The sequence below is a fragment of the Adiantum capillus-veneris genome, chromosome 8 (assembly GCF_014529385.1).
Source record: "Adiantum capillus-veneris isolate H3 chromosome 8, ASM1452938v2, whole genome shotgun sequence".
Taxonomy (NCBI): domain Eukaryota; kingdom Viridiplantae; phylum Streptophyta; class Polypodiopsida; order Polypodiales; family Pteridaceae; genus Adiantum; species Adiantum capillus-veneris.
Window position 1 is genome coordinate 152,579,647 of NC_140938.1, and position 17,191 is coordinate 152,596,837.

The 17,191-nt window shown below is 42.5% G+C and overlaps 1 protein-coding gene across 1 annotated transcript; it reads left to right on the top strand.

Annotated features, from left to right (window-relative positions):
- Positions 1-13,671: 13,671 nt before the first annotated feature.
- Positions 13,672-15,847, top strand: LOC147453181 (amino acid transporter AVT3B-like). Its single transcript, XM_086518651.1, has 3 exons — positions 13,672-13,769; positions 13,906-13,947; positions 14,072-15,847. Exon 3 carries the CDS (start codon positions 14,078-14,080, stop codon positions 15,500-15,502), a length of 1,425 nt encoding a protein of 474 aa, XP_086374777.1. The 5' UTR covers positions 13,672-13,769; positions 13,906-13,947; positions 14,072-14,077; the 3' UTR covers positions 15,503-15,847.
- Positions 15,848-17,191: the final 1,344 nt, after the last annotated feature.

Here is a 17,191-nt window from a genome sequence, read left to right on the forward strand (position 1 = left end):
TACACGAAGAATTTGGGAGATGGGAAATTCATCATCCTAATGTTGTATGTTGATGACATGTTGATTGCAAGTGCTAACATGCAGGACATCAAAGACCTAAAAGAGGACCTGTCCAAATCTTTTTCAATGAAAGATTTAGGTGCTGCAAAGAGGATACTTGGTATGAAAATATCAAGGGACAGGACGAAGAAGACAATAAAGCTATCTCAAGAAGATTACATCAAGAAGATACTAGAAAGGTTTGCAATGCAAAATGCAAAACCAATTTCTACACCTTTGGCTGGTCATTTTAAACTAACGAAGGATATGTGTCCAAAGACACAAGAGGAGATAGCCTATATGTCTAAATTTCCATATGCTGCAACGGTAGGTTCTGTAATGTATGCTATGGTCTGGACAAGGCCAGACATTGCACATGCAGTGGGAGTTGTGAGTAGGTTCATGGACAACCCAGGTAAAGAGCATTGGCAAGCTGTGAATTGGATACTTAGGTATCTAAAAGGGACAACAACAAATGCTTTGTATTTTGGAGGAACTGATATTTTTCTAGAAGGGTATGCTGATGTAGATATGGCAGGTGACAAAGATACTCGAAGGAGCACTACTGGCTATGTGTTCACGGTTGGAGGCATAGCAGTAAGCTGGGCTTCAAAGCTGTAGAAAGTGGTCTCACTTTCTACCACGGAAGCAGAGTATGTAGCAATGACGGAGGCAAGCAAAGAAATTCTGTGGCTTCACAGATTCTTAGAAGAGCTTGGATTCAAACAAGACAATTGTGTCTTGTACAGTGATAGCCAAAGCGCTATCCATCTTGCGAAGAACTCAGCCTTTCATTCAAGGACAAAGCACATTGAGGTGAGATATCACTTCATACGCACTCTTTTGGAAGAGGGATAGCTAAAGCTAGGAAACGTGCATACAAGTGAAAATCCTGCAGACATGTTTACAAAGGTGGTCAACAAGGAGAAGTTGAGCTTTTGCTCATCTTCAATCGGCATTCAAGGATAAGAAGCCAGAATGGAAAGCAGTCACAGGTTTGGTTTGGAGATCAGTCTCCAAGTGGGAGATTGTTAAGTATGGAGCTTGATTTACCCTTGTAATTTTCTGTGGTAAAAGCGCACATTTGTAAGGCCCCCATTATGAGGAGAAGCCATCGTGCGTGAAGGAAAATCACTCACCAGAAACCAAGATTTTCACGGACAAGAATTAGGGGCAACTTTAGAGGCCTCGGGGACGGAGGCCCCCGAGACTTTTCTTTCACTGGAATATTATGGCCGGACGACGGCCGGAAAGTGGTCGGAAAACAACCGGCCGGTTGGCCGGTGGTCGGAAGTCAATGGCCGGTGGCCGGTGGCCGAATTCAAAAGCGGACTTGTTTTCTCAAGGGCGGCCACACATGGGCAGATTGGAGGGTCGGATTTGGACTTATTCGCACAAGGGCGGCTACACATGGCTGTCTCTCATAAGAGAGGGTAGCCCTTTTGGCCTATAAAAGGAGGCCATTTCTACACACATTTCATAGTGTGAAGTTGATGCAACAAGGTGAGTGTGAGGTGGTGAGAGTGAAGCAAGGCGGGAGCTCTATCAAGGGTTTAATCCCTTTGTAAACTACTTCTTCTTTTGAAGTGCTAAAGCCATTGAGTGGTTGCTTTTCCGTGGACGTAGCCCACATTGGGTGAACCACGTATATCGTGTGTACTCTCTCTCTCTCTCTCTACTCTATAATCTCTTGTGTGTGAAATCTATCTCTCTCCATTAAGTAATCTACTCAAAAATCTATATAGCTACGTCTTATTTCCTAACAGGATGGGCAATAGGGCAGGATGACGAAGAGGGACATAGGTATGTGGTAAGGTTTGGAGCCAAGGTTCTAAATACTCGACAAAGGAACTACCCACAGATAAAACGGGAGTTGTGGTTACAGCACTAAGGTGTGAAAAGGAGTACTTGATTGGAGCATATGTGGTTGTGGAAACAGATTGTCTGCCACTCCTTGGAATGATTACAAGCTACTCAACACCAGACATTGACATGCTAAGATGGATTGCCTACATTAAGTCCTTGAATCCTGAGTTCAAGCATATTGCAGGAAAAGACAACCCGGTAGCGGATATGTTGTCAAGGGCAAGATATGAGGATGAGCCAGACATGGTAGATGATAGTGAAGATGTAGGCACAAAGTTCTACTCCATTAATCATATTGAGCATAATGATGTTGGCACACCTAGTGCACTTGAGTTGTTTTTAGAAGATGGGTATGAAGAAGATTGGTTGCTTATTGGTCGTTATTTGAGTACTTTAACAAAATAGGGGTGATTGGTCTGAGCATGAGTTTAAGAGGATACACAGAAAAGCATATGGGTATTTTCTGCAGGATGGTTACTTATGGAAACATCCAAAACAAAAGGGTGCTATACCGCAAAGGGTAGTATGTAACAAACAGAGTCAAGTAAAGCTCATGCAAGAGTTTCATGAGAACCTATGGGCTGGACACCGTGGTGTGTGGGCAACCTTTTCAAAGCTAAAGGAAAGGTATTGGTGGAAAGGTATGTACAAGGATGTATCCCACTTTGTGGAATCATGTGTAACATGTCAAATGTATTCAAATGTCCGACATCATGATGGATTGCACCCTACATATCCACTAGCCATGCACTATAAATGGGTTGTGGATCTAGTCACCATGCCTTTAGGACTCTGGCAGATGAGGTGAAGGAGTACGAGCGGAAGTGTGACGCGAGAGAGAGTGCGAGAAGAAGAGCACGACGATATGGTGAACTCGCTCTACTGTAATGTGTAGAGCATAGTGAGTTCTTATTAGGTTTTTACAAAAGAATATGTGTACATACCTGGCGGCCCGCCCACTTACCTGGGCGACCACATTGGGCTTTATACCCCAACAACCTCCCACTTAAAGTCCAATGTGGTACTTTAAGTGTGAGAGAAGCTACTATACAAGCTAATATACAAGAGATGTAGAGAAGTGATGTACTACCCTACACCTAACTGCTTGCGAAAATGCGCAAAGCTCTCTGAGGGAAGTCCTTTTGTAAGTAGATCAGCAGGATTTTCTGTGGTGTGAACTTTGACAAGCTGAAGTTGCTTATCCTCGAGCATTTCCCTGATGAAATGATACTTCACATCCACATGCTTTGTCTTTGAGTGATAAACTGGATTGCGAGCCAATTGTATAGCACTTTGACTATCACAATATAACACAGGCATCTCTTCTTTGATTCCCAAATCTGTTACTAGTCGATTAAGCCAAATTGATTCTTTGCATGCCTCTGATGCTGCAACATATTCAGATTCTGTAGTAGACTGAGTAACACAATCTTGTAATCTAGAACGCCATGATACTGCTCCACCAGCCAATGTAAAGACATACCCTGACGTAGACCTTCGGTTGTCTAAGTCACCTGCATAATCTGAGTCTGTAAAACCCTTTACACTTAGCTCCTGACTCCCATAGCATATACGCATACTCTTTGTAGCTTTCAGGTATCTCAATATTCCTTTCACTGCCTCCCAATGTTTCTTGCCTGGGTTTGACATGTATCGACTTACTACTCCCACTGCAAATGCAATGTTTGGGCGAGTAGCAATCATTGCATACATCAAACTACCCACTGCAAACGCATATGGAATCTTATCCATTTCAGCCTATTCTTCCTCAGACACAGGACAATCTTGTTTGCTAAGTTTCACATATGGTGGCAATGGAACACTCAGTGCCTTTCCCTTCTCCATATTGAAACGTTGCAAAACCTTGTCAATATACTCTGTTTGAGATAACCAAATCAACTTCTTTGATCTGTCTCTCTCAATGCGCATACCAAGTATATGACTTGCCTCACCCATGTCTTTCATGTCAAACGATTTTGCCATCTTTGACTTCAAAGCTGAAATTTCTTCCAAGTGCTTGCCAGCAATCAACATGTCATCCACATACAAAATAAGGATCAGCCAACTACCATCCTTAGCCTTCTTTGTATATAGACAGTGATCGAACTCACTACGTTTGTAGCCTTGAGAAAGCATAAACTTGTGGAATTTATGGTACCATGCCCTCGGTGATTGTTTTAAGCCATAAAGACTCTTTAACAACTGGCATACCCAATCTTCCTTGCCTTTCTGAACAAACCCTTATGGCTGTTGCATGTAAATTTCCACATCTAAATCACCATGCAAGAATGCTGTCTTGACATCCATTTGGTGCAACACCAAATCTAATATGGCAACCAATGCAAGAAAGCATCTCAATGTAGTCATCTTGACCACCGGAGAGAAGACTTCATCAAAGTCAATGCCTTGTTCTTGCTTAAAGACCTTGGCAACAAGCCTTGCTTTGTACTTTGGCTGACTATCATGAGCGGTGATCTTATACCTGTAAACCCATTTACAAGGTAGAGCCTTTTTGCCCTGTGGTAATTTAACTAGCTTCCATGTCTTGTTTTTATGCAGAGCTGTCATCTCTGACTGCATGGCCAATTGCCAATTCTCGGAGTCCTTCATTTGCACTGCTTCCTTGTAACATGAAGGCTCATTGCAATCAGTCAACATGACATAGTTCATAGATGGAACAAACCTATCAGGAGGTCGCGTGATACATCTAGATCTACGCACAATAGGTGGCTCAGGCTCAGCCACAACCTGTGGTTCCACTCTATCCTGCCCTTGCTCCTCCTGAGCCCTGACATTTTGTCTTGCACGTGCAGGTCCATCTTCTTGGAAGACAACTCTTCTAATCTCCTCAACCCTCTCTGGTTTAGAATGATATTTGGATTCATTAAAGTGAACATCATTGCTGCGGACAACCTTTCTGGATTCGGGATCCCAAAGTCTGTACCCCATCTCACCAGAATTACCATAGCCTAGAAAGACGCACTTTCTACTCTTTGGCTCAAGTTTGTTCCTAAATTCCTTTGGAACGTGAGTATATGCCTCACAGCCAAAGACTCTAAGATGCTTGTATGAGGGCATTTTGCCTGACCATACCATCTCTGGCACTGAATCCTTCTGCAAAACCTTGCTAGGAGATCTATTTACAAGATGAACAGCTGTTGATACAGCTTCAGCCCAAAACCCATTTGGCAGTTGTGCATTAGACAACATACTTCTGACCTTCTCTGTATGGTCCTATTCATCCTCTCAGCAACACCATTTTGAGGAGGATTGTAAGGAGCAGTAAGTTCATGTTTTATACCTTTTGACTCACAAAAGTCCTTAAAGGCCTTTGAAACATACTCTCCACCATTGTCAGTGCGTAAGCATTTAAGCTTCTTGCCACTCTGATTCTCCACAAGTGTCACAAACGTTTTGAAAACACTAAACGCTTCATCCTTGTGCTTGAGAAAGTAAACCCATACTTTTCTCGAGTAATCATCTATAAATGTCATAAAGTAAGAAGCTCCCCCTAGAGATAGGTTAGGCATAGGTCCACACAAATCATTATGAACAAGTGCCAATTGTGTATCTCTTCTACTGCTTCTATGCTTATGTGGCTGCTATGTTTGCTTACCATACAGACAATGTTCACAGAATTCAAAATCATTAAATGAAAAGCCAGGCAAATAACCAGAACGAGACAAGATTTCCATTCCCTTCTTGGACATATGTCCTAACCGGCTATGCCACAAAGAAACGTTCGGCTGCTCGGTTACATTGATTACATTTTTAGAGACATTTGATACATAAATCATGTAAAGTCCTCCAGACTTTACTCCATGTGCTACTGTCATAGAACCCTTGGATATCTTCCACATGTTCTGTCCAAAAATGGTGAAGTAGCCAGCATCATCAAGTAAACTTGTGTTGATCAAGGTCTTTGTAATTGCGGGAACATGTCTCACATTCTTCAGCGTGAAAGAAGAGCCATTCTGAAACTTCAATTGAACATCTCCAACACCTAAGATCTCACATGTCTGCCCATTGCCTAGCCGAACATGATCTTTAGTGGTCACATAAGAGGTAAACCACTCCTTGTTTGGAGACACATGAAGTGATGCCCCTGAGTCTATAATCCAGTCACTCAGTGCATTTCCATCAGATGCTGTAAGAAGAGCTGAGTCCATTGTATTCTTCAAGAAGTAGATGTCTCCTGACACTAGACTGTCATCCTCTGCAACAGTTTTTGTCACATTTATTTCTTGAATCTTCACTGAGGACTTGTTCTTCTCACCATGGTCTTCAGCTTTCTCTTTGCCTTTTTTTGCTTTCCATTTTTGCAGTCTCTTTTCATGTGACCCTTCTTGCCACAATGGTAGCATTCTATGTCACTCTTGCCTTTACCATTCTATGTCACTCAAGCCGATATGGCGTTTGCACTTCTGAGTCACGGGCAGTGGATCATCCGCTCCTCCTCGTTGAGCCTGTTTCGATGTCATAAGGACTTTAATCCCGAGCGGTCTGCACTGGTTAACTACCCTGTATGGGTTGAGTTCCCAAACCTGCCCATGCATTATCATGCTCACTTGGCAGAAATAGGGGCTCCTCTGGGTAAAGTCGTAGGGGGCAGGCAGAAAACGAGCTACGTGCCGTCATGGCACCCTCAGGTGTTTATCAAAATGGATATTTCTGTGGATCTACCTACCGCCATCAACATCTTTACAGATTATGGGGAACTCTATGAACAAGAGTTAACCTACAAATACCTAGCTAATGCTTGTTTTCACTGTGGGGACAAAACCCACTTTGTAAGGAAGAACTGCCTTATTAAATTCTCGCCCATTGTCCCTCCACCTCAGATAGGAACTAGTATCCCGGGAAAGGACCCAGATCAGGGTGAGTTCACTATAGTGACTCATGTGAGGAGCAAAGCCTCTAATATAAATCAAGAAAAGAACAAAGAGAATCCCAAGGGTAAGGGTAGAATCTGACAGCCGAATAGATTCTCTGTGCTAGCTCCCCTAACTGGCTTTAAGGAAAGTGACTTTTAAGAGTCCGAGGTGTCTGAATCTGAAGCTGAAGAATCACTCCCCACTGACCGAAAGATGTAAGTTAACAAGATGGATGAGGATACACTCATTGATCTTAACTTAGCTTCCCCTCAAAAGGAAACTTCCAACAAAGAAAACACCCCCCCGAAGCCCCTCCTGACCCCGATAGACATTCAAAAAGATAACAAGCGTGCTCATGAACAAGCCTCTCATAAATAGTCTAAGTCGCCTGCAGGGAAAGCCAAGAAGGATAGAAAAACTCATAGATGAAAGTGCTTTCTTGGAACATTAAGGGGCTCACAGACCCCTCCAAATCTAGGAAGATTGAGGCTTGGTTGTTGAGCAACCAGGCAGATGTGGTATCTCTGCAAGAAATCAAGGTAAATGGCCAAGACCTCTCCTTGACGCTGCAGGAAATCTCCTCCTCTCTTCAATGGTTCTCCTCTACCCACCAACGAGGCTCTGGGGGCACCTCAGTAGGAATCCCCTCTTCGTGGCTCTCCCAACACGGTGACTGTGGCAGGGAATCACTGGGTGGCGGTCTCCATCTCCTCTCCTGTTGTCTGCTCTATCGTGTCAATGTATGCAGCAGGCTCTGTTGCCCAGTGCACTAAAATGTGGGAAGAACTTTCTCATATCACTGGGGATGTCATCATAGTTGGGGACTTTAACATGGTGGAATCCGCTAGAGATAGGTTCTTGGGAAAAGGAATAGTCATCAATGGTAGTGAGAGAATGGCATGGGACCATCTTAAGGAACAGCTTGATCTCTGGGACTATGGGGAAGAGGGAGTGTTCTCATGGCAGAACTACTCAAGGGGCAGCTTGGCTAGGAAGGTGCGACTTGAGAGGAGCTATATCTCCCTTCCCTTAGCTAACACGTTCAATATGGTTAAGAGCAGAGTTGATTTAACTCGTGCATTTCTGATCACTACCCAGTGGTCATGATTCTTGACAGAAAAAGGGGAAAATTAGGAATCAGTGGTTCCATATGGACCCTTCCCTATTCAAAAAAGCTTGGCACTCTTGATTTGTTGTAGAAGGACTAACTATATAGAATACATTTTTAGAAAAACACTTGATGTGAGCTTCACTACATGGAGATCAACAATACCTAGCAAGCCATTTGTGCCATCTCTACTAAATTACAACCATGTAGTCAGGTTTGAGGATGGAAGGGGGTAGCCTTAGTCGATTCAACAAGGTATATACTGCAATCACACCATAGGTCTAGATACTTGAGACAAATGCTCCTCATATGATGTGTATTGGCTAGTGTGTTCCTCGTTTTGCACTTGCATATTGGTTCATAACCAGAATCTAGATTAATATGTAAGTTGTGTTTGGCCCTATGTGAGTGTGTGGAAGTCACTTGAGAAGGTGTCATAAGGAGTATTAGGAGAAAGTAGTATGCGAGGGAAGATGATGGAGCTTGCAAGCTCAACAGGGGTCTGCAAACTTCAAAATGTTCAAGATGATGTCAAAAATGTGCTTCCTTCCATGGAGAAGCTATCGCCATGAATGCAGCACAAGCCATAGCCATGAATGAAGTATTTAGAAATCGAGGTGAAGGAATTCCGTCTTATCTGGGTAGAGAATAAAAGTTCTTAAGAGTTTGATAGAAGGTCCCACCTTTGTTTCACCTTTTCTTACCTCTACTATGGCGTCTTCTAGCTCCAATACTGATTTTCTACAGAGAGAAAATGCTCAATAAATCATTTTCTTACATGGCATAGGACAATCCCAAGAGAGAGAGAGAAAGAGAGAGAGAGAGAGAGAGAGAGAGAGAGAGAGAGAGAGAGAGAGAGAGAGAGAGAGAGAGAGAGAGAGAGAGAGAGAGAGAGAGAGAGAGAGAGAGAGAGAGAGAGAGAGAGAGAGAGAGAGAGTACTACTGGAACATTGGATGGGCAAGCGTGGCTGCTATGGCGGCAATACTATTGATGTTGTTGAGGGCCTTCTATTATTGAAAGGCCTTCCAAGTACTTAGAGATTGCATGTCTGACTCTTTGCAAACTTGCAGAAGGAACAAGAGTGATGATATGCGACCCGCTCTCTTTTCTAGTCTTTTCACTTCTTATGTCTTTTTTATGTCCAAAAAAGAATTAAAATTTCACATTTCAAAATTTCAAATTATGCATGATCACATAAGTACGAGAAGGGCCCATAAAAGTTGAAGGTTACGTACATGCAAATATATATTTTTTTCCAGCAAAGCAGAGATAGTTATATTAAAAGAGAGAGGACCAAATTACAATCGCTTCATGTAGAAGACTTGAGTAGTAGACCAAAGTACCAGCATATACAAAACCAGACAACCCAGACTTATAAAAAGACCTAAGCATAAGCTCCCAAGGAGTTAATCATAGCCTGCAACTTTTCCAAAAACTATCAGCTTTAGTTAAAGCTTCAAATTCCTCTTTGATCATATCGTACATGCAAAATTTTATTTTTTTATTTTTTCCAGCAAAGCAGAGATAATTAGAGAGGACAATGTTACAATCGCTTCATGCAGAAGACTTGAGTAGCCAAAAAGATACAACACCCCTAGATACAAAAAACCCCAGATACAAAACCCGCATAGACACCAGTCAGCCCAGATACAAAGATTTAAGCATGAGCTCCCAAGGAGTTTTGTAGCTTTTCCAGAAACTATCCAGCTCCTTCTTTAATCCTTTCCTTGTTGGCCGAGATCATGGTGTCTAGCTCCTTCCATTTCATTCTATTGATAGGCAGGTCTCTATCTTCTTCTGGGAGTGAAAGGTGGACTCCTTCAGTGTCCTTTAGTATGTTGTTCCTCAGGTAGTAGATGTTGAGTTGGTTGATCTTCAGTTTGTGCACCTGAAAATTGATGTCAACAAAAAGAGAGCTCAGGCGGGGAGCCTGGTAAGCCTCAATAAACACATAATTGTTTCTTAGTTTCCAAATAAGCCACACAAATTCGGCCCTAGCCCTGTTCCAGTAGGAGGTGAGGATGCCAATTGAGTCCCCTAACAGTAATTGTCTCCACGTGACCTTAAACTTAAGCACAGAGTTCAGGGGAGAGAGAAGATTTGCTGGCTATGGATAGGTCATAAACAGGTGAACAACCGATTCAATGTCTCGATGACATCTGAGGCATATCCCCATCGGACAGCCCTGCCTTCAATCTTCTTTCCCCTGTCCAAACTACTGCATGGAGCAGGAGCCACAGCAGGACAGACTTTTTGGGCTGTATCTCCTTATCCCAGAGCTTTTTAAATTTGAACATCCACCTTTTTCTGTCAAGGCTCACAGCCCACCGTTTGTTTAAGGTGATGTGTAAAGGGGGAGAGATCACCTTCACAACCTGTTGCGGGTGTTGTAGTTTAAACCCTCCTTCCCACCCAAAGGCATTAAGGGTGATAGTTGAATTGTAGGAGAGATTCCAACACTCATTTCCAGGTACTATACTCATCCTGGAGGAGATCAAAGTGAGTTCCCAGGGCTGCACAGAGAACTGCCTCAGTAGCTCATCCTGAGTTTTCCATCTGTGAAGGTGGGCATCCCAGATGTCTCCCCAGGTGACTACCCCTTTGTTGTGACACCGGAGGGCATTCCTTCTTTGTAGATCCGTAACCGGAGCAATGGGAGCTAGTGGCCACCAGATTGAATCAAACTGTCTCACAACAAGAGACTTATTGGACAACCAAAAGACTGCCGGTTTATGTCTGGTTCTGTTCCAAGCACCCCAGAGCGATTTGAGGAGATCAGACCCGAAGGCTTTGATTTTGAAGGGGCCAAAGAAAATGGTGACCCATTTCAAATTTTTCCAATTGCTGTGGGCATCAAGGGAAAATCTGTTGAGGTTCCTAAATAAGAGAGAAGACCATTCCTGCTCCGGGTCTTCCAATGCTCTCACTATGAGTTTGACTACCAATTTGTCTACCCAGCTAAACAGATCCCTCACCCCCAGTCCTCCTTTATCTAGAGGAAGACAGCAGATATCCCTATTAATCTTTGAAGCTGCCTTTTTAAACGGGTCTGGTTTATGACCAGAACTCTCCCTGCTAGAAAGGCTTGGAAGCCTTTCCATCTCTCCAACTTAGAGGTGAACCTCTCAAGGACCCAGTCCCATCTTTGTTTCAGTGATATATTGAAATTGAAAGGGATACCTAGCAGTTTGAACACCTCCCCATCCTGAATTACTTTACACCCTTGCTGAGAGAGACATTAGGCAATCGGGGAGTTTGAAGCCCTGATCCCGGTCTTGCTCTGGTTAATCCTAGACCTAGAAGCCACACTGAAAATTTCCATAGCCGCCCAGAAAGTCCATATGGAGATGGGGTCATTGTTAAGTATTGCAGTTGTGTCATCAGCAAATTGAGAAAGGCAGGAATTTTGTATGTTTGGAAAAATGATTTTTCTCGAACATTGGTAGGGAGCCATGAGTATTTTTGTAAATGATAATCTTTTTGGACCACATAAGTAGTCTTTAGTAAAGGGTTGGATTTTTGGTGCAATTGTGAACCATTTGATAAAGCTTCCAGATTAGTGTCACATGGCAATCTTATGATGACAAACTTCCTTTTTTACTATTTTTTTAAAGGTCTTTGCGAGAGAGTTTTGACATTTTTTTACCTTCCTCTTTAATAAGGGGCATTGGGAATTGGGTCACACACACTCTTTTCCATTCAATTTCACTTTTTTTTCTCGATTTTATAACGCTTCAAAGAGTTTTTTCGTCCAATGTTTTTTAATCTTTTGGAATAAATTGTAAGCTAAATAGTCAATTCTTATATTTTTCTTCAATATTATAATACTTTATTGTGACATTAAATGTTTCGAAATGCTAGGGTCACTTTGTCATTTTCTCTCTCACAAAGAACTCTCTCATAATTATTAAAGTCCTCTCAATAGCCTTATGGAGGCCATAGTGAGCTTTCACCTTGGTTTTGGTGCTCTCTCTCTCTCTCTCTCTCTCTCTCTCTCTCTCTCTCTCTCTCTCTCTCTTGTGTCCTTCCTCTGCAGAGGCATAGTGGAGATGACCAAGGGGGATTGCTTTGTAGGTGCAAGTCCATGAATGGTGGGGGAAGCTTAGGTGCAAGTTCACAGGGAAGGAGGATTTGCAGGCTCGCAAGGATGCATTGAGATGTAGGAAAAAAGCAGCCCATAGGCGGGAGAAGGTTTTGGCAACAGGAGCAAGAGGTGAGGACTAGGCAATGAGGACAGAGGAAATCTTGAAAGAAACTTTCAATTAATGTTTTTTTAAAAAACAAAACTCACAATAGTGAGTGAAATTGTATTAAGCAGAACCAAAAAATTCAATAAATGTATTTTATTTTAAGCGAGCCAGTAGGAGTCACTTTTCAAAAATAGGTAATACAATTTTATATTGAAACACAACAAAAAATCCATATGATTGTAGGCACTTCTTTAAACTTACTCTCCTCGTCCCTCCTTAACTTAACAGGCCTTCGTGCCTCTTCACTTTGTTTGAAGATAAGCATCTCTCTCTCTCTCTCTCTCTCTCTCTCTCTCTCTCTCTCTCTCTCTTTTCTTTCAGATAGAGAACCAAGATCTAATTGCAAAAGCTCAAGGTGTTGAAGCGTCCCTTACCGAAATCGTCAAAGCAGTGAAAGAAGCTCATGAAGCGACACACGAGAAGATCGACACCAAGATACAAGCAGTTTACAAGAATGCAAACTACAAGAATCCCTTGGCCTTAAGGTTAGGATTGGAGGACTTCACGCACCTTGGTGCACAAGCGAGGACACCCTCGAAGAGGCAATCGCCAAACTCAATAACATTCTTCAACCTGTCAACATCGAGCCTGAAACCATTTCCTGGATCAATGACACACACAAGCATGTGCCACCCGAGCATTGTATTCTCACCTTCAAGGACAAAGAAGAACAAAAAAGCTACTACTAATCCCGTCTCCTCAAGGGAACAACGTTTTGGATGACCGAAGAATTAACCACAAACCAACTCAAAACCAAAGCAAGTGAGCTTAAGAAGGTACATGAAGCCCGCAAACAAGGTAATGGGCAGTTTACCAAGGTGGTAAAGCCATCATCCAAGAATTTCGAAACCCTAAATTAGCTTACTCCACAGCTGACCCTCCCTAGGTTTTCGTTTTCCCCATTTCCCTTTCTTTTTACCCTCCCAATGGACCCTCAGTCCTTAACTGATATGTATCGTCGTCATCATCTTTCTGCTTAGTTGGAACCATTTGTAATGTTTGTTTTTGGTCCCATGGGTCATATCTGACCTCAGTGGACGATAATACAATCTCTCTCTCTCTCTCTCTCACACACACACACACACACACACACACACACACACACACACACACACACACACACACAAATCTCAATGATATTCGCTTCATGTGTGTAAACAAAGGGAGATGTGGTGAAGAAAGACTTGTAAAAGCACTTATCAAATTTTATTAAAGCCATTCCATATTGCTGCCGCCACTCTGTCAGAGGCAAAGGAAGTCTCACTTGTGATGTGAAATATCAACTCAATAAATTTTTTTAATATTTTAATTTGCAAAAAGTCCTTTCATTATAGAACTACAACACAAGAAAAAACGTCATGTGATTGTGAGCACTTATTTAAACTCTGTCCATAACTCTCATCCCTCCCTTAACTTGGAAAGCCTTAGGTAGTACCTCCTCACCTTGTTTTCTTAGAGTTAGAACTTAGAAGTTAAAAACCAAATTCTAGAGGTTACACTTTTATTTATGTGACTTAATATATTTGTGCTGAACTTAGCCAAAAGCGCCGTTCATGAAGAAGAGTCGGGCACAGATCGTGTGACTCGTCGAATGGGTCCACCTCTGGAGGAAGGCAGCGAGAAGCACGCAGGTACTACCCGCCATTGCTGAGCTCTCTCTCTCTCTCTCTCTCTCTCTCTCTCTCTCTCCGTTTCGATGCGTGCAGGAAGATCAAAGTGCAGAGCTATCCTCCAACACAGCTAACGACAGCATTTGTGTGTTTGCAGGACGCTGAAGCAAAAGATCCGTCGCCCTCCTACTGCAACAAGGTCATTTTTTTCTCCTTGTTAGCTCTCTGTGTATGAGCATCATTTCTGCTTGCAAGCATTCCCGATCTCAGCTTTCCCCCATTGTGCGCGTGCACGAGAAGCTTGCTCATAGCCTCCCTCCCAGGTAAGCATGCCGGAGCACCCTCAACTCCATCTCTCTTTATTGGAGAACCATCATGAGCATGAATGCCATGTACAGCCGTGTCGCTGCTCCCAAAGCAACCATCTTACCCGCCATCAGCATCAGCATCAGCATCTTTCTTCACCAGCAAAGACATTCGGCAACATCATCATCTCCATTGTGGGTTCTGGTGTACTTGGCCTCCCTTACACATTCAAGAGAACAGGATGGCTTGTTTCCACCATCACGCTCGCAAGCACAGCCATTCTGGTCTACTACTGTATGATGCTTCTTGTGTGGTCAAGAAAAAAGCTCGAGAAAGATGGAGACATTCATGTCGACTCTTTCAGTGACCTCGGCTTTCTTCTTTATGGCAAATGGGGCAGATTGACAGTTGATGTTTTGCTTGTGCTAAGTCAGGGTGCCTTCTGTGTCGCATACCTTATCTTCATTGGTGAAAATCTAGCTTCTGTGTTAGGCAGCGACTACATTACAACGCTAAAAAACCCATTTTTGGCATTCTTTGGACATGACAACAGTATGTCGGAAGGCCATGCCTCACAATCAGTGCATAGTCTGAAAAGGTTTTTAGTGGAAGTTTCAATGGAGGATAGCAGCTTACGCAAATTTTTCTCATCGAAAGAAGGTTATATATGGATTGTCTTTCCATTGGAAGTTGCTCTGGCGTCTATACGCACCCTTACAAAGCTTGCACCTTTTAGCATTGTTGCAGACATTGTAAATTTCGGCTCCATGACAGTTGTAATGCAACAAGATGTGGCAACAATCATCAGCAAGGGCTTTGCTAGCGTTTTGGCGAGTCAGGGTCTTAGTGCTCTTCCGTTTTCTGTCGGAGTAGCCATTTATGCCTTTGAAGGTGTAGCTCTTGTACTGCCTTTGGAATCCTCTATGAAGGAGCGAAAGAAGTTTGGCAGAGTGCTTGGGCTAGCCATGGCATGCATATCGACTTCCTACATCACTTTTGGTCTGCTGGGCTACCTAGCATTTGGGGATGAAACCCTTGATATAGTCACATTGAATTTAGGGTTGGGCTGGAAAACCACGGCCGTCAAGCTCGGCTTGTGTATAGGCCTCTTCTTTACATTTGCTGTGATGATGTTCCCTGTGTATCAAGTGATGGAGCAAAGGATACTGAGAGGAATTAGAGGAAGGTCAAGCATGCTTTTGAGAGCTTCAGTTGTCTTGGCGGTAGCTTTATGTGCTGTTGCCGTGCCACATTTCGCTGTCTTCTTATCTTTGGTGGGGAACAGTGTTTGTTGCGGGCTTGCATTCGTTGTGCCGGCTCTCTGTCATATAAAAGCCAGCCGAGAGGACATCTCAAAGAGCATACTCGCACTCGATTATCTTATAATAGGGTTTGGCCTGGCTTATGGTGTTTGGGGTACCATCTCCTCCTTGCAAGATGTTTTTTAATACCGTTGGCTCAATGAACACAAACCTACAAGCTTTTGCAAGTATGCGCTCATCAACTGTGAAAAAAGTTGTTGAGCTATACATCCTGTTGCCCATGTTGCTATGGAGTTAATTTCCCATGCAAAGATGCAGTTGGCGCTACCAGATGTGAGGACTGAGCTATTCATCTTCTTGCCCACGTTGCCACTGAGTTTTTTCATCTATGTAAAGATGCAGTTGGCCTTACTGGGTGTGGCGATTGAGCATTTAAGCTTCAATGATGTTTGATGCTCCCAAGTTGTAATCATGACTCAAGGTAAATTGACTCATAATTTTTTTTAAATTGTATTAATGTTTTTCGGCTCTTGCTGTTGTTAGACAGTGCAGTTTTGAGGTTCATAAGGTACTAAGATGATTTGTAAATTGTGCATGTCTTAAGGATCTAGCATGTGCATGGTGGATAAGAGATTTTGATAATCTTACATTGCACTAGATGTTGAATTTCAAAGTATCGAGCAGTTGAAGGTGGTGTTCATTTTGAGATTCTACAGCTTCCACAGTAGTGGTGAGGGAAGTTTTTGCACAATGGTACAAGCAAGATTTTCATATTGGAGAATCATGAAAGTGCTACTGAAAGGAATAGTCCTCCAATTCATATCTTGCTTCTTGGTATCCCCCCCCCCCCCCCCCCCACCCACCAAAACACACACACACACACACACAATGCTAGCTTAGGAGTATTCCACATGATAAAGACTTGCATATCTTGCTCTAAGCTAAATAGTACACAAACACTACAAAATTCGTGGAATACCAAGTTGTCATTCTTCCCTCCTTTCTACAATAAAGAATCCACCATGTTTGGGTGTATCAATAGGCTTGCATGTGTCCGTGCCAAAGATGGCAAAGCTTATAACCATGAAAACTTCGCGATAAAAATACCATCATAGTACATTAAGTTGCATAACCAAGTACGTCTCCAAAAGCCCCATTTTGACATTTCATAACCAGGTGCAAGTATCATCCTCATTGCTCCTAGTTAAATATGTAAAGCATCCGCATAAAGCAAAATGATAAGAGCAACATGCTTAGAGTGACGTATACAAAGGGTATTCTCTAATGAAGATTGCACAAAACCAAAACCATTCAACATCAACCATCATGAATCTTCTCCTTGTTTGAAACCATGCCGTGACCTTTTCAAACAAGAAATTATATGTTCGTAACTTGAGACCTCAAAACCAATAATTAATGTTTTATGAATCTCATGTAAATAAATGTTTTATGAATTTGCTCATCTAAATGTTCATTTAGAAAAGCAGGTTTTATATCCAAGCAATGGATTTCTAGCCAATGTGGGAAGCCATAACAACAACCTAGTATATGGCAACATGCCTACTAGTGGGTGCAAAAGTCTCCTCATAGTCAATGCCTTTATGGTCTTGCATATGCGATCATGCATAACTTGAAACTGCAATATTAACATGTACCATAGCTCCGATTGGTCTGATTGGTGGAGACATAGCATGTTCCGTAGGAATTCCTCTGTTACTTGTACCGGCTTCATGATCATTAGCACCTTGGGTTTGAGCACGCCTTTGGAGCTATTTTTTTGTACTACACTTAGGTTATACACTTAGAACTTTAAATTGGTCAATTTTTCTAGTAATTTTCTTGAAATCTAAGGTCATTTTTACATATAAGTAACCT